Raw genomic sequence first — 18,007 nt, 5'->3', positions numbered from 1 at the left:
GGGTTTGTCATATATGGCCTTTATTATGTTGAGGAAAGTTCCCTCTATGCCTACTTTCTGCAGGGCTTTTATCATAAATGGGTGTTGAATTTTGTTGAAAGCTTTCTCTGCATCTATTGAGATGATCATATGGTTTTTCTCCTTCAATTTGTTAATATGGTGTATCACGTTGATTGATTTGCATATATTGAAGAATTCTTGCATTCCTGGAATAAACCCCACTTGATCATGGTGTATGATCCTTTTAATGTGCTGTTGGATTCTGTTTGCTAGTATTTTGTTGAGGATTTTTGCATCTATGTTCATCAGTGATATTGGCCAGTAGTTTTCTTTCTTTGTGACATCTTTGTCTGGTTTTGGTATCAGGGTGATGGTGGCCTCGTAGAATGAGTTGGGGAGTGTTCCTCCCTCTGCAATTTTTTGGAAGAGTTTGAGAAGGATAGGTGTTAGCTCTTCTCTAAATGTTTGATAGAATTCGCCTGTGAAGACCTCTGGTCCTGGGCTTTTGTTCGTTGGAAGATTTTTAATCACAGTTTCAAATTCAGTGCTTGTGATTGGTCTGTTCATATTTTCTATTTCTTCCTGGTTCAGTTTTGGCAGGTTGTGCATTTCTAAGAATTTGTCCATTTCTTCCAGGTTGTCCATTTTATTGGCATAGAGTTGCTTGTAGTAATCTCTCATGATCCTTTGTATTTCTGCAGTGTCAGTGGTTACTTCTCCTTTTGCATTTCTAATTTTATTGATTTGAGTCTTCTCCCTTTTTTCTTGATGAGTCTGGCTAATAGTGTATCAATTTTGTTTATCTTCTCAAAGAAACAGCTTTTAGTTTTATTGATCTTTGCTATTGTTTCCTTTATTTCTTTTTCATGTATTTCTGATCTGATCTTTATGATTTCTTTTCTTTTGCTATCTTTGGGGTTTTTTTGTTCTTCTTTCTCTAATTGCTTTAGGTGCAAGGTTAGGTTGTTTATTCGAGATGTTTCCTGTTTCTTGAGGTAGGCTTGTATTGCTATAAACTTCCCTCTTAGAACTGCTTTTGCTGCATCCCATAGGTTTTGGGTCGTCGTGTCTCCATTGTCATTTGTTTCTAGGTATTTTTTGATTTCCCCTTTGATTTCTTCAGTGATCACTTCGTTATTAAGTAGTGTATTGTGTAGCCTCGATGTGTTTGTATTTTTTACAGGTCTTTTCCTGTAATTGATATCTAGTCTCATAGAATTGTGGTCGGAAAAGATACTTGATACGATTTCAATTTTCTTAAATTTACCAAGGCTTGATTTGTGACCCAAGATATGATCTATCCTGGAGAATGTTCCATGAGCACTTGAGAAAAATGTGGATTCTGTTGTTTTTGGGTGGAATGTCCTATAAATATCAATTAAGTCCATCTTGTTTAATGTATCATTTAAAGCTTATGTTTCCTTATTTATTTTCATTTTGGATGATCTGTCCATTGGTGAAAATGGGGTGTTAAAGTCCCCTACTATGATTGTGTTGCTGTCGATTTCCCCTTTTATGGCTGTTAGTATTTGCCTTATGTATTGAGGTGCTCCTATGTTGGGTGCATAAATATTTACAATTGTTATATCTTCTTCTTGAATCGATCCCTTGATCATTATATAGTGTACTTCTTTGTCTCCTGTAACATTCTTTCTTTTAAAGTCTATTTTATCTGGTAGGAGTATTGCTATTCCAGCTTTCTTTTGATTTCCATTTGCATGGAATATCTTTTTCCATCCCCTCACTTTCAGTCTGTATGTGTCCCTAGGTCTGAAGTGGGTCTCTTGTAGACAGCATATATACGGGTCTTGTTTTTGTATCCATTCAGCCAGTCTGTGTCTTTTGGTGGGAGCATTTAATCCATTTATATTTAAGGTAATTATCAATATGTATGTTCCTATTCCCATTTTCTTAAACGTTTTGGGTTTGTTATTGTAGGTGTTTTCCTTCTCTTGTGTTTCTTGCCTAGAGAAGTTCCTTTAGCATTTGTTGTAAAGCTGGTTTGGTGGTGCTGAACTCTCTCAGCTTTTGCTTGTCTGTAAAGGTTTTAATTTCTCCATCACATCTGAATGAGATCCTTGATGGGTAGAGTAATCTTGGTTGTAGATTTTTCTCCTTCATCACGTTAAGTATATCCTGCCACTCCCTTCTGGCTTGCAGAGTTTCTGCTGAAAGATCAGCTGTTAACCTTATGGGGATTCCCTTGTGTGTTATTTGTTGTTTTTCCCTTGCTGCTTTTAATATGTTTTCTTTATATTTAATTTTTGATAGTTTTATTAATATGTGTCTTGGTGTGTTTCTCCTTCGATTTATCCTGTATGGGACTCTCTGCGCTTCCAGGACTTGATTAACTATTTCCTTTCCCATATTAGGGAAGTTTTCAACTATAATCTCTTTCAATATTTTCTCAGTCCCTTTCTTTTTTTCTTCTTCTTCTGGGACCCCTATAATTTGAGTGTTGTTGGTGCATTTAATGTTGTCCCAGAGGTCTCTGAGACTGTCCTCAGTTCTTTTCATTCTTTTTTCTTTATTCTGCTCTGCAGTAGTTATTTCCACTATTTTATCTTCCAGGTCAGTTACCCGTTCTTCTGCCTCAGTTATTCTGCTATTGATCCCTTCTAGAGTATTTTTAATTTCATTTATTGTGTTTTTTATCATTGCTTGGTTCCTCTTTAGTTCCTCTACGTCCTTGTTAAATGTTCCTTGCATTTTGTCTATTCTATTTCCAAGATTTTGGATCATCTTTACTATCATTATTCTGAATTCTTTTTCAGGTAGACTGCCTATTTCTTCTTCATTTGTTAGTTCTGGTGTGTTTTTACCTTGCTCCTTCATCTGCTGTGTGTTTTTCTGTCTTCTCATTCTGCTTATCTTACTGTGTTTGGTGTCTCCTTTTCACAGGCTGCAGGTTCGTAGTTCCCGTTGTTTTTGGTGTCTGTCCCCAGTGGGTAAGGTTGGTTCGGTGGGTTGTGTAGGCTTTCTGGTGGAGGGGACTAGTGCCTGTGTTCTGGTGGATGAGGCTGGATCTTGTCTTTCTGGTGGGCACGTCCCCATCTTTTTGTGTGTTTTGGGGTGTCTGTGGCCTTATTATGATTTTAGGCAGCCTCTCTGCTAATGGATGGGGCTGTGTTCCTGTCTTGCTAGTTGTTTGGCATAGGGTGTCCAGCACTGTAGCTTGCTGGTCGTTGAGTGAAGCTGGGTCTTGGTGTTGAGATGGAGATCTCTGAGAGATTTTCGCCATTTGGTATTACATGGAGCTGGGATGTCTCTTGTGGACCAGTGTCCTGAAGTTGGCTCTCCCACCTCAGAGGCACAGCCCTGATGCCTGTCTGGAGCACCAAGAGCCTTTCATCCACACGGCTCAGAATAAAAGGGAGAAAATATAGAAAGAAAGAAAGAAAGAAAGAGGATAAAATAAAATAAAATAAAATAAAATAAAGTAAGATAAAATAAAATAAAGCTATTAAATTAAAAAATAAGAAAAAATTATTAAGAGAAAATTTATTAAGAAAAAATTTTTTTTTAATTTTTTAAAATAAATTTTTTAATTTTTCAAAATAAAAAATAAAAAAAAAATTATTAAGAAAAAATTTATTAAGACAAATTTTTTTTAATTTTTTAAAATAAGAATAAAATTATTAAGAAAAAATTTATTGAGAAAAGTATTTTTTAATTTTTAATATAAAAAATAAGAAAAAAATTATTAAGAAAAAAAATTTTTTAAGTAAAATAACAAAATCCAAAAAAAACAAAGAAAAAAATGGACCGACCGAACCCTAGGACAAATGGTGAAAGCAAAGCTATACAGACAAAATCTCACACAGAAGCATACACATACACACTCACAAAGAGAGGAAAAGGGGAAAAAATAATATATCCTGTTCCCAAAGTCCACCTCCTCAATTTGGGATGATTCATTGTCTATTCAGGTATTCCACAGATGCAGGTACATCAAGTTGTTTGTGGAGCTCTAATCCGCTTCTTCTGAGGCTGCTGAGAGAAATTTCCCTTTCTCTTCTTTGTTCGTACAGCTCCCAGGGTTCAGCTTTGGATTTGGACTCGCCTCTGCCTGTAGGTCGCCTGAGGGCGTTTGTTCTTCACTCACACAGGACGGGGTTAAAGGAGCAGCTGCTTTGGGGGCTCTGGCTCACTCAGGCCGGGGGGAGGGAGGGGTACGGATGCGGGGCAAGCGGCGGCAGAGGCCGGCGTGACGTTGCAGCAGTGTGAGGCGCGCCGTGCGTTCTCCCAGGGAAGTTGTCCCTGGATCACGGGATCCTGGCAGTGGCGGGCCGCACAGGCTCCCGGGAGGGGAGGTGTGGGTAGTGACCTGTGCTCGCACACAGGCTTCTTGGTGGCAGCAGCAGCAGCCTTAGCATCTCATGCCCGTCTCTGGGGTCCGCGCTGATAGCCGCGGCTCATACCCGTCTCTGGAGCTCATTTAGGCGGTGCTCTGAATCCCCTCTCCTCACGCACCAGGAAACAAAGAGGCAAGAAAAAGTCTCTTGCCTGTTCGGCAGCTCCAGAACTTTTCCCGGACTCCCTCCCGGCTAGCTGTGGGGCACTAACCCCTTCAGGCTGTGTTCACGCAGCCAACCCCAGTCCTCTCCCTGGGATCCGACTGACCGAAGCCCAAGCCTCAGTTCCCAGCCCCAACCCGCCCCGGCGGGTGAGCAGACAAGCCTCTCGGGCTGGTGAGTGCTGCTCGGCACCAATCCTCTGTGTGGGAATCTCTCCGCTTTGCCCTCCGCACGCCTGTGGCTGCGGTCTCCTCCGTGGCTCCAAAGCTTCCCCCCTCTGCCACCCGCAGTCTCCGCCCGCGAAGGGGCTTCCTAGTGTGTGGAAACCTTTCCTCCTTCACAGCTCCCTCCCACTGGTGCAGGTCCTGTCCCTATTCTTTTGTCTCTGTTATTTCTTTTTTCTTTTGCCCTACCCAGGTATGTGGGGAGTTTCTTGCCTTTTGGGAGGTCTGACGTCTTCTGCCAGCGTTCAGTGGGTGTTCTATAGGAGTAGTTCCACGTGTAGATGTATTTCTGATGTATCTGTGGGGAGGAAGGTGATCTCTGCGTCTTACTCCTCTGCCATCTTGCCCCTCAACTACATTTATCTTGATGCAATCCAAGGATTATTACTGCTTCTGGAAGCTCAAATAGAAGTGGCCTTTGAACCAAGAATACTTAAAGTCAAAAATAGAACAGGAGTTGTCTACACTGTTTTGGAATAAAAATTTCCCTAGGGAAAAGGTAAATAAAGAGTTTCATGCCTCCCTCCACCAACACCATCACATTCCCTTTAATAATCTATCTTATACTATCTGATTATACCTATAAGCTTAATAAGTCACTTTTCTTTCTTTCCCAAACTAAATACTGAGAACAGTATTTAGATTGTAAACCCCACGAAATCAGGGACCATGCTATATGCTTTACCACTGTATCTCCTCCCCCCACAACACAGTCTAGCACAGTGTCTGACTCACATGAGTTCAATGTATATTTCATGAACAGATGAATACTAATAACCACAGCAGAATATGTGTCAACCTCATTCTAAGCACTGAACAAACTTAGATATAAACACAAGAAGTAAACAGGGCTTATCCAAGACAGCCCAATTTGGCCTGAGATCCTCTCAGATGACACTAGCTAAACAGAATTGGGCTTGGTCAATCCTTAACAGGAAGTCCCTGAGCATAGACAGTACTTAGTATTTCACGTGTGAGGATACTACAGAAAAGAAGAGGCAAAATAGATATCCAACCCCATGTAAACTACAAGCTAGGTATTAGTTTTTGTGCATTCGATGGATCCCATAAGGGTAACTACTAGGTCTTTTACATCTTTGGTTTCCTTTTAATTTACTTCACTTCACTGCCCTAAGAGGAGGCATTTAAGGCTCAGGATCAGGTTACCAAGATCCACTTGAAAGGTAGTGAGTGGTACCTCAGAACTACAGAGAATGAGTTCATGGACAATGCTTTGAGGTGAATGGGACTGAGGCAGAGCTTTAATGCAACAGTAGAAACAACACTTGCAAAGTCTAGCAAGATGTGGGTTACTTGGTACAATCTCTCTCGACCCCAGAATGCTCTAGAACAAAAAAGCCCCTTGGCCTACTATGATTGTATCACTAGGAACAACAATGAAATGAAAATGGAAAGCCTCCATCCACCTACCAAACGATCCGCAGAAAACATGAAGTCCCCTCTACTGGCTGTCCTAAAAAAAAAGTACAAGTTTTAGTCTAGATTAGAGCTTTAAAGTGAAATATTACTTAATATATATAGTAACTCTGATATTAAAATGTATTACATGCTAAAAGCTTAAAAGCTTACCTGTAACAGACTATTATTGAGACGTGATATTTTTCACTAGGATACAGGAACCTAAATGGAATGACTTGGTAAATATTATTGAAAATGCTCATTTGATATTAACACTGGAGAGAGGAATTGAAAAGATCATGTAGTCTCCCACTGAACTGCCCAAGTATATACTCTTCAACCAGGAGATGAACAAGTTCCCCCTGGAAGATGGCAGCAAGTCCAGAGCTCAAGTTAAGAAAAAAACTTTGCAGTGAGAAAACCAGGTTCTCCCCATTCTCACGCACCATTCACCTTGATCTAAAACCCTATTACCAGCACAAATAACCCATCTATTGATACTTTGTCTCTAATCCTTTTTGGAATGAGAATGGCACAAACAAGTAAATCCTCTGTTTCTGCCATTGCTTTCAAGAACACATAACCTAATTTCCAAGACCTCTTTCTCAAACTATTGATAAATTTTTCCCTTTGCCTGTTTTTCAATCAAATAGTTTATTCCATAGATCTTTCTACCAACTTCCTGTACACTTCCTTCTGGTCAGTACTTTTAGATCCTGAGGTACCCAAGTAATAATAATCGAGGGTTGCACTTACCCACGAACCGTTAACCAGTCAAAAGAAGAATGTTTATAAGGCTGACATTTTTTCTGTACGTAAAAACCTAGTATTGTTCCTCCTCTTTCTCTCATGTAAGTTAAATGATCTGACAGATTTACAGTTTATGTACTTAAAAATCCCCATCTGCCTATCCATAGCACACCTAAAATATTCCCCAACACAGCATCGAAATGGCATATGCAAGCATATATTATCTCACTATACCATTAATCATGACTCTTTTTCAAGCTTCATTTACTTTCTCTGACAGGGAAAAGCAATGAAGTATCCCTGACACAAATGGCATTAGGTTTCTTAGAGTAACCACAGTTCTATCATTATTACAGATACTAACTCTCTAAAATATGGACCATAATTGAGCAATAGGGAGAATATAGGTCTGTATTCTTTATATATAAATACTCCCTAAACTCAGAAAACTCTATCCACACACCTACACATAGAAAGCCCATTTAAAACAGGCTTTATGTACTGTGGTTTTCAAATGAAACTATACTATTGATATTACACTTGCACTTTTCATTTCTATAATTAATCTTCACAACATGCTTGTCAAAGAAGTAAAAGTCAGCAAACTACAAAAAAACAAACAAACAAAAAAAAGACTGAAGTGTACTGCCCCATTTGCTAGACCTACATAAACTTGTCTAAGTAGCCAGAACACAGTTTTTCAATAGGGAAGATAAGTCTGGATTTGTCTTAAATAAATATCCAGTAGTATATCTTGAGAACACATCTGAAACGTTTGTCTTTAATTTTTAAACAGTTACACAAATATATTACATAGAAAAGTTAGGTTAATTGATCAGAGTTGCCCAAATTCATTATTTTACTTTAGAATCAGACACTTTAATATCTTCACACTCTCCTCAAAAATATCAGCCTCAGCTGAAAACTTCTGCATGATAAGCACTTCTCTACATTCCAAAAAAGGTACACACTATGAGAACCTAATGTGAACTGTTATCCCTTGATAGCTATTTGACTTCCAATTAAAGCAGTCACTGCTCCAGGTCATCCCACTACAAACAGTAATTACTAACTTATCCCCTGTTGTTTTTGACAGGCTTCAGACTGACACTGTTTACTTTAAATCAATTTAGAAATTAAAGTACAGTGAGAATACAGTAAGTTGGTTGCATTTTTTAAAAACACACAGTGGTCTGCAATATCCACATCTAAATCCCTTACATTGTTAACACTAGAGTTTCATAAAGCAGATATTTGCTTGTTGGATCAATCAAGTTGCACATAATCTTTGGGCCCCTACTTTAGGCCCAACACTGGACTAAAGTATGTGTTAATAAAGATGTTTTAATGTAAACCAGACCCCAGGTCTTATTCACTCCATATACTTTGTTTCAAATCATAACTCTATTCATTTTTGTCTCAAAACCATTTTTTTAAAAAATCTATCATACTGGAAACAAAGTTTTGAAAGACATTTTAATCATCTTATATCTGATAACTGTCCCAAATAAAATCTAATGCAAAATTATCACAAAGCAACAAACACACTGACACACATCCCTGGAATATTCTAAAATAGATTCAAATATTTAAACAGTGATATCCAGGCGCTCATAATTCAGAGCATAGAAATCTAACTAATGTTAAGCAGAGTATCTTTTAAATTGTGCAAACCCCAAACAGGATTAACAATGCAGACCTAACCATATCTGAGAATATACTTTTCTTGACACTCCCCCCAACAAATGTGTCACACATTTATAGTAACAAAATGAAAGCCAAAGGTAGCCATTTTTTAAAAAATGATCTTCACACAGAAACAACAAAAGAATGAGAATCATACCAGAAGCCAAATCCTCATTTTAATGTGGATTTGGTAAACCAGACTCTTCCCTACTTAAGACCGTCTATAAAGCACTTTAAAATTTCCAGAGAGGCTATAGCAATTGTATATGTATATATTTTAAAACACGTACATCTCATAGCAAACCCAAACCAAGATGAAATCAAGAGAAATCTCTGACCTTTCTTCCAAAAGGCTAATAGGTTTTTACTTATCATCCATAACATATGGAACTATGAGAAGAATGTCTTTATAATATTAAAAAATTAAGACTTCAAGTAGAGATCCTCTCCCCTCTTCTTACTAGACCTCACTAATACTACTGCTGCTGCTGCTATTACTACTACCACCACCACCATCACCACCACCAGAGGGATTCTCTAGTGTGTTGGAAGACATCCTCTCCTGGTGCAATTACAACTTCAATTTCTACAGCAGAAACTTCCATTTGATCACTATCTGCTACTTCTCTCTATTCAGAATAAACTTGACAACCTCTCCTCTTCTTTTTTAAAGAAAATTCATTTAATAACTGTACACACACACACACACACACACACCCAAGCGTACAAGATTTATTTAGAAGGCTTTTCTTAAAAGGTCCAAAAGTTACAGCAGGTATGTAATATTATACATATATTACTCCCTTCATTCCCACAGGTCATCATTTATTAAAAGCTTCCTTGGTGCCAAGTATTAAGCACTTTTCGTGCATTACCTGGTCTAATCCTCACATAATCTTAAAAGGTAGATTCTATTCTTACCACCTCTTTAGTGAAGAAAGTAGTGAGGCTTACAGAGGTGAAGTATTCCAAGGTTCTTCCCAGCCTGAAGCTCTCTTAAGTCCCTGAGTAAAGCCATTATCTATATTTTGCTCTAATAAGGGAATGTTTACTAAAAGGTAACCAGTTTTTAGGTGTATTTTAATGATATTTCTCTCCCTGTCAATCAGACTGGCATGTACATACAATGCAAATAATGAAATAAAGAGACTGGCAGGCAAATAAAACATCATTAAAATGTTCCTTCTCAAGATGGAGAAGCTGCTATTATAATGTGGTTTGTAAAGAGTATGCAATTAAGGTTAAAACAAGAATACACCCTTTTCAAATGATTAAATTAAAACCTCTGACTCATAACTTAAAAAACAATTTAATTTAAATCAAATCCCAGTAGTACTGAATTAGGTGTCATTTTTTTTTCTCTAAGTATTTTTTGATTTCCTCTTTGATTTCTTCAGTGATCTCTTGGTTATTTAGCAACATATTGTTTAGCCTCCATGTGTTTGTATTCTTTACATTTTTTTTCCCTGTAATTTATTTCTAATCTCATAGTGTTGTGGTCAGAAAAGGTGCTTGATACGATTTTAATTTTCTTAAATTTACCGAGGCTAGATTTGGGACCCAAGATGTGACTTATCCTGGAGAATGTTCTGTGTGCACTTGAGAAGAAAGTGTAATCTGCTGTTTTCGGATGGAATGTCCTATAAATATCAATTAAATCTATCTGGTCTATTGTGTCATTTAAAGCTTGTGTTTCCTTATTAATTTTCTGTCTGGATGATCTGTCCATTAGTGTAAGTGAAGTGTTAAAAGTCCCCCACTATTATTGTGTTACTGTCGATTTCCTCTTTTATAGCTGTTAGCATTTGCCTTATGTATTGAGGTGCTCTTATGTTGGGTGCATATATATTTATAATTGTTATATCTTCTTGGATTGATCTCTTGATCATTACGTAGTGTCCTTTCTTGGCTCTTGTAACATTCTTTATTTTAAAGTCTATTTTATCTGATACAAGTATTGCTACTCCAGCTTTCTTTTGATTTCCATTTGCATGGAATATCTTTTTCCATCCCCTCACTTTCAGTCTGTATGTGTCACTAGGTCTGAAGTGATTCTCTTGTAGACAGCATATATATGGGTCTTTTTCTATCCATTCAGCGAGCCTGTGTCTTTTGGTTGGAGCATTTAATCCATTCATATTTAAGGTAATTATTGATATGTATGGTCCTATAACTATTTTCTTAATTGTTTTGGGTTTGTTTTTGTAGGTCCTTTCCTTCTCTTGTGTTTCCTACTTAGAGATGTTCCTTTAGCATTTGTTGTAGAGCTGATTTGGTGGTGCTGAATTCTCTTAGCTTTGTTTGTCTGTAAAGCTTTTGATTTCTCCGTTGAATCTGAATGAGATCCTTGCCGGCTAGAGTAATCTTGGTTGTAGGTTCCTCCCTTTCATCAAATATATCATGCCACTCCCTTCTGGCTTGTAGAGTTTCTGCTGAGAAATCAGCTGTTAACCTTATGGGAGTTCCCTTGTGTGTTATTTGTTATTTTTCCCTTGTTGCTTTTAATAATTTTTCTTTGTCTTTAATTTTTGTCAATTTGATTACTATGTGTCTCGGCATGTTTCTCCTTATCCTGACTGGGACTCTCTGTGCTTCCTGGACTTGGGTGGCTATTTCCTGTCCCATGTTAGGAAAGTTTTCGACTATAGTCTCTTCAAATATTTTCTCGGGTCCTTTCTCTCTCTCTCCTCCTTCTGGGACCCCTATAATGCGAATGTTGGTGCATTTAATGTTGTCCCAGAGGTTTCTTAGGCTGTCTTCATTTCTTTTCATTCTTTTTTATTTTTTGGTTCCGTAGCAGTGAATTCCACCATTCTGTCTTCCAGGTCACTTATCCGTTCTTCTGCCTCAGTTATTCTGCTATTGATTCCTTCTAGTGTATTTTTCATTTCAGTTATTGTATTGTTCATCTCTGTTTGTTTGTTCTTGAATTCTTCTAGGTGTTTGTTCTTGAATTCTTCTAGGTCTTTGTTAAACATTTCTTGCATCTTCTCGATCTTTGCCTCCATTCTTTTTCCAAGGTCCTGGATCACCTTCACTATCATTATTCTGAATTCTTTTTCTGGAAGGTTGCCTATCTCCACTTCATCTAGTTGTCTTTCTGGGGTTTTATCTTGTTCCTTTTATCTTGTTCCTTGTTCCTACATAGTCCTCTGCCTTTTCATTTTGTCTATCTTTCTGTGAATGTGGTTTTTGTTTCACAGGCTGCAGGATTGTAGTTATTCTTGCTTCTGCCATCCTAGGTCTCATTTTTGAAAATGAGGATTATACACAAAGATTGTCTTTAGCATTGGGGGTGGGAGAAGTTAAGTCTGGGCATAAAGTTGCCAGATTTAGCAAATAAAAATACAGGACACCCAGTTAAATTTGTATTTCAGAAGTATGTCCCATACAATGTTTAGGATATACTAAGAAAAGTATTCATTGCTTATCTGAACTCAAATTTAACTGGGTGTCCTGTATTTATCTAGCAACCTAAGCTAAGGAGGAAGAACTAAATGGACTCAGTTTTAGCTCTAATATGTTCTTGTTTGTTTGTTTTTGCTTTTTTAAGCAACAGTTTAAAGGGAAGTAAAAAATAAAAGCTTTTCTGGCAGGTTTAAACCAAAGGAATGTTTCACTTAGAGTTCATGTTTAGTGGAAGCTCTGAAAACATAAGCTCTACTTCCATAGCTACTTTGTTATGTGATCATTAAAATAAAGAAGCTCTAAGGTTTGTCATGGTATGCAGATGATTTATAAATGATTTTCCTCCTCCTTCCTTCCCCCTCAAAAAAAGAAAACCCAGTGAAGTACTTGCAGCAAACCTAATCTGATGTGAAAACCAAAACAAACAACAAACAAAAATGAAAATAGCTTTTACTACCCGCCAGGTGCAAGTCACCAGGGCCACAGATCTTCGGCACCTTCTTAAGAATCTCATAAAATAGTGTCATTAATTATTTATTTGCACCTCAAAGCAGAGTTCAATGTAAACATTCAAGATCAGGTAGAAAAAGAAGAGAAGCTATCATTTTCCTTTAGAACCCAGGCCTCAGTCATTCAAGTTGATTTATTAATTTTTATAATGATTGGAACATTAATTCCCCTATGTGCCAGGTACTTGCCAGGCCACACTTTCTTTCTGCCTCCCCAGAGTCCAGACTAGCTGGTAAGAGATTACTAGGATATGCCCAATAAATATTATAACAGGGGTATGTATAAAGAGTCGACTTCCTCACTCCTGGCCTAAAAGCCAGTTAGAAAATTCACATGGAAAACCAAAACCATGTCCATGATTTATTGATAAATAACTTGCAGGTCATAGTGTTTTCTGTGGTGGACATTTTGGTTTTCTATAAGTTGAAGGGAACAGTTCTGAGATTCCTCCAGTCTCAGGGTGATACCAGGCCAGGTTCTCTAGGCTGGTTCTGTTTAGTTTAGAATCCTTGGCTCAGCCTATACCCTAAATCCAAAACTAGCCAAATCACCACGCAAGGGAGAATGGCCATTCTCCCATGGGCAGTGGCCCAGCCTGAGCACAGCACAATCACCTGTGGTGTTTGAAAAGCTACAAGTGCTCAGGTTCCACCCAAGACTACTCTACTACTCCACTCTAAGAATGGGCTCCAAAAAAAAAAAAAGACTCCCCAAGCAATTCAAATGTACAGCTTTGGTTAAGAACACTACCTAGCCAAATGACGCAAATCACATCAGGCTGCACTCATATTAGGGCTGCACAGGATGTTCATCCATCCTGAGGTTAACTGTCTCCCCATCAGGTGACTAAAAAAAAAAAGTCACAAGAATGAATGTGTTCTTTCTTTAGTGCTATTTCATGGACTAAAATACTCTAAGATGGCTCAATTTTCATCCAAGCTGCCTGCTGAGGCCATGGTGAAACCCCTTTGAGGGCAAATATACAGGAAACATTCAATAGCTCATGAAAAAGCTTTACTTTAATGTTTCAGAAGACGAAAGAAAACAAAAACTGGGGAGAGGAGATGATCTTTTAAATACACTGCACTGCCTTATATATGAGGTCATGAACTGTGTTCAAGGGAACAGTGCATTACACTCAGATTTTGTTGGGTTTAGTATATAAAGGAGGCAGAAAGGGAAGGATGTGTGGTTTAAATCCACTGCAACAACAAAAACTGCAAATGAAGCAGTCATTTCTTCCTGAGTTCACCAGTGACCCCTGTGTGACTGAGTAAATTATCTGATCATTTGATGTTTAGATTACTGCATACTCAAATAGAGAGAAAACCATTTCCTTGAAATTCAATAATACCACCAACATTTTATGCTGCAAATACTGCACATTTCAAAAAAATAAGTAAAAAGATATTTTAAATCAGTCCAATGTTCTCAATCTTGCCTGCTTTATGTATTTACAACAACATGCAGCCCTCTGGCTCAACCCCATTTCCCCATGCCAAAGTCAATTCAGAAAGCAATCCCTTCACTAGACAGACACTAAGAACCAGGAACAATAAAAGGAATAACAAGTACTTCAGTGGCCTCTATCATCAGACAGTTCCATAGCGCACATATATGATGTCACATCAAAATAGAGAAGAACATAAGGGTATAAGGAAGACAGACTGATAACTGATGGCACCTTCCATAACTAGACCCCTGTAAATATAGCTCCTCTAACCACGAGCACTCCACACCAGCCCCGGATAAAACAGGTCCTGTTTGTGTGAAGGGATGCCAATTTTTTAAGATAAAGGAACAGAGGCCTCCATTAACAGATTTGATTAACAGAAACAAAACTAAAACTCTGTCTCCACCCTAAATAACTAAGCATCAATTAGTTATTAAAAATTGTAGTGAGTTTTTCTATTCTGTATCATAGCAGGATAAAAATAATCTAGGATCTCTCAGTGTTGTTTTTTAAAATAAGAATGTGCATTCTATGTAGTTAAATTCCTTTTACTGTCTCCCAAAAGCTGAAGAAACCAGCACTTGTGGATACAATCTGAACCATGCACAAATCTAAACATAAAGGCTTGAAATGCCGTAAATATGCATACTGTTCACAGTTTACAACAAATGTTCATAGACAGTATCTTGTTTTAGCCTCCCAGGAGCTTCATGAGATATTAGGAACATCCTCATTTTACAAATGATAAAGCTGAAGCACAGAGATGCTAAACATCTTGCCTAAGATGACTCTGGATCCTGCTGTCTCCTTCCAAACTCAGAAAAAAAAAAAAAGAAAAAAAAAGATTTTGCTTACACCCAGGTTTACTACACCACCCAGGCTTTTCTGAGTAATGCAGTAAAATCAGGTATTGATACTGTCATATATGAATGCTGAATGTCATGCCCTCTCCGAGTTCTATAGCAGCTGTTCACTTTTACATTATCAGGAAGACCAATTTGTGAAATCTAATGAAAGTGAAGGAATCCCCACCCCATAAAAAAGCACATATGCAAATGTTCATAGTAGCATTATTCATAATACCCAAAAAATGGAAACCAAACCACCCAAATGTCCATCACCTGATGAATGGATAAACAAAATGTGGTATATCCATACAGAGGAATATCATTCAGCCAAAAAAGAAATGGTGTACTGATACAAGATGGACAAAGCTTGAAAACATTATGCTAAATAAAAAAACTAGCCACAAAAGACCACATGTCATATGATTCTATTTACATGAAATGTCCAGAATAGGCACATCAATAGACACAGAAGGTACATTAGTGGTTATCTAGGGCACTTGGTGGGTTGGAGGGAAATGGGGAGTGACTGCTCATGGGTGTGGGCTTTCTTGTTGAGCTGATGAAAATGTTCTAAAATTGTGTGGTGGTGGCTGCAAAGCAATAAACATACTTGAAAACCACTGAATTGTACACTTTAAAAGGTATACTGTATGGTGTGTAAATTATAGCTCAATAAAGATGTTATGGGACTTCCCTTGTGGTGCAGTGGTTAAGAATCTGCCTGCCAAAGCAGGGGACATGGGTTCGAGCCCTGGGCTGGGAAGATCCCACATGCCCATGGAGCAACTAAGCCCGTGTGCCACAACTACTGAAGCCCATGCGCCTAGAGCCCATGCTCCACAACAGAAGAAGCCACTGCAATGAGAAGCCCGTGCACCACAAGGAAGAGTAGCCCCAACTCGCTGCAACTAGAAAAAGCCCGTGCGCAGCAACCAAGACCCAATGCAATATTTTTGTATTTATTTACAAAAATAAATAAATAAATTTATTTTAAAAATACTAAAAAATAAAAATGTTATTTAAAAAAACCATTAAAAATGCACATACAAATAACATTTCCCAAATAATTTCTGAGGGTTTGCTAAAGCCCTGAAGCCCATCTACAGGTACAGCACAAAGTCCAAGACAGCACAGGTCCAAGACACAAGGTCAGTAACTCTTGCTCTATAGAAACAAGAATCATCCTATTTTCTTTGTTTTACAGATTAAGTTTTATTTCAGTTCCCCCCACCACAACTACCAAGCCTATGTCTCCTACTTTTTAAGATCACTACTTCATTTATTGGTTCACATGACCACAGTTTTCAATATTGATTCATTATAAACCATTAAATACTTTCATAAATATAACTTTAAGAGCTACAAAGAACTTTTAGTAATTGAATGACTATTGCTTGCAAGGCATAGTTGGAATTCAAAAATGTAAGTGATACAACTTCTGCCCTTAAGGAGCTTAAAATATAACAAGTGAGATAAGAGTGAAACGAACAACAGTACACAAAACAGAAGGTGAATCTTGCATTAAAAAGGCCAGGGAAGATCAGTGAGGAAGAATGATTGAAGGAAATCTTCTTGGCAGAGATGGACATTTAATGCTGAATGTTGAAGAGTAGGTAGGATTTGAACATGCAGAGGAGTAAAGAGAATTTGAGATGCGAGGAGAAGTAGGGATGTTTCAGAATAGTTCCTAGGAACCACGAAGATGGGCCTTAATGTCAAGCTAAGGATCCTGATTTTATTTGGTAGGCTCAGAGAAGCCAAAGAAGGCTGCTGAGTAGGGTAGTGAGCGAATCAAAGCAGTATATTAAGAAGATTAACTGTTCAGTAATGTGTGGGTACACGTAGAAGAGAGAAATGGAGACAAGGAGACAAACTGGGAGTCTATTAAACAGTATGAAGTGAAAGGGTTACGCTCTCTGCCCTGTGTCTGTTCACGTGGTAAACCTACAACCCAAAAATGGTTACTGCCCACGTGAACAGGCACAGGGCAGATCAGCACGTTTACCTGAATGGAATGACTGTGTATTCCACTCATAAGAGACAAAGAGGAAACAGGAGGTTACCTAAAATGCTTCCTCCCTACACAAAGCGATGTTAAACACAGGTACTGGGAAAGAGGGTAGGAGGCCTGAGTCAAGTGACACCGCCCCGCAAAGAAAAGGCCCTGCCGAAATCTCCACAGACCAGCTTCCCTAGGCCAAGAACCTTCCCCCTTTTACTTCCAATCCCCGCCCACCCCCTGAGAGACCCTCCACCTCCCCTTCCCCTTCCGCTCTGGCTCACTTATCCCGGATGATGGTCTGCAGCTCCCGGATCTGATCATTCATTGGCAGGAGCTTAAGCTGCGCCCCGATCTGCCGGGAGAGTTCGCAGTCCCCTAGGAGGGAGTCGCTGGCTGGCGCGTCAGAGTTGCCAGTGCCACCGTTGCTCTCTGAGTTGAGGGTGGCGTCGCCACAGGCCTGAAGGTCCCGCTCAGCCGGTACGCTAGAAGACCTTACTCTCCCCCTGAGGAGAGTCAGCTTGGCCGCGGAGTCACTGTTTCCCCCGGCATGGTCCGGGATCAGTTCGTCAGGTTGCTGCGGCTCGGGGTTTTGGGTCGAGGCACAGTTTACTTGCTGGTTGTGACAGGGCATGGAGTCTGGACACCGTAACTCCGTGGCCATACACCGGGCACCGGGCCGTCCCCGCAGCTACCGACCCCTAAGGATAAAGGAGAGCAGGGAGAACGGACCAAAGCTCCTACGCTCTCCCGGTCGCCCCGCCTCCTCGCAACCTCCAACCGCCGCTGCCCTCTCACCCCTTGGCCTCCACCGCTTCCCTTTCGCATGTTACGTCCCGGCCCCGCCCACACCAGACTTACCGCCCACCTAGACACTCGATTGGCTTCGCTCCCTGCCACTCTGCAGCGAACGGCCTGTTAACCCTTTGCGTTGCCCCGGCTGCGTGAGGTCCCACAAAGAACTTGGCAGACAAGGTGAGGCCAGGGGTACTTGGTTTCCGGGTCTCCCGGGAGCCGCTAGGGATTCTGCATGCAGAACTTTGAGTGAGTGATAGAGCCGGGAGAAAACTAGGGGTGCAGAGTGCTAAAATGATGACACACAAAGACCCATGTTTTCAACTTTGTGTCTTAGCAGAAAAGTTAAACTTCAGTAACTGCGTCTACTGTATGCTTGTCTGTGTAGCCCAAAAAGG

General features: G+C 39.3%; 1 protein-coding gene across 2 annotated transcripts in view; it reads right to left on the bottom strand.

Moving 5' to 3' along the window:
* Positions 1 to 17,616, bottom strand: part of UPRT (uracil phosphoribosyltransferase homolog) — a 30,567-nt gene extending 12,951 nt beyond the window's left edge. Inside the window, exons 1-2 of one of the 2 annotated variants that reach the window (XM_036840859.1) lie at positions 17,099 to 17,616; positions 6,173 to 6,215 (exon numbers count right to left, since the gene is read on the bottom strand). In XM_036840859.1, coding sequence (XP_036696754.1) covers positions 6,173 to 6,215; positions 17,099 to 17,478 — 423 coding nt within the window. In that variant the 5' untranslated portion in view covers positions 17,479 to 17,616. The remainder of the gene's footprint in view (positions 1 to 6,172; positions 6,216 to 17,098) is intronic. The other variant, XM_036840860.1, reaches the window with a different exon arrangement.
* Between the last annotated feature and the right edge of the window lie 391 nt (positions 17,617 to 18,007).

This window comes from Balaenoptera musculus, chromosome X (assembly GCF_009873245.2).
Source record: "Balaenoptera musculus isolate JJ_BM4_2016_0621 chromosome X, mBalMus1.pri.v3, whole genome shotgun sequence".
In the NCBI taxonomy this organism is placed as follows: Eukaryota; Metazoa; Chordata; class Mammalia; order Artiodactyla; family Balaenopteridae; genus Balaenoptera; species Balaenoptera musculus.
The sequence above is the reverse complement of the archived record's forward strand: the minus strand, read 5'-3'. Positions and strand labels throughout refer to the sequence as shown.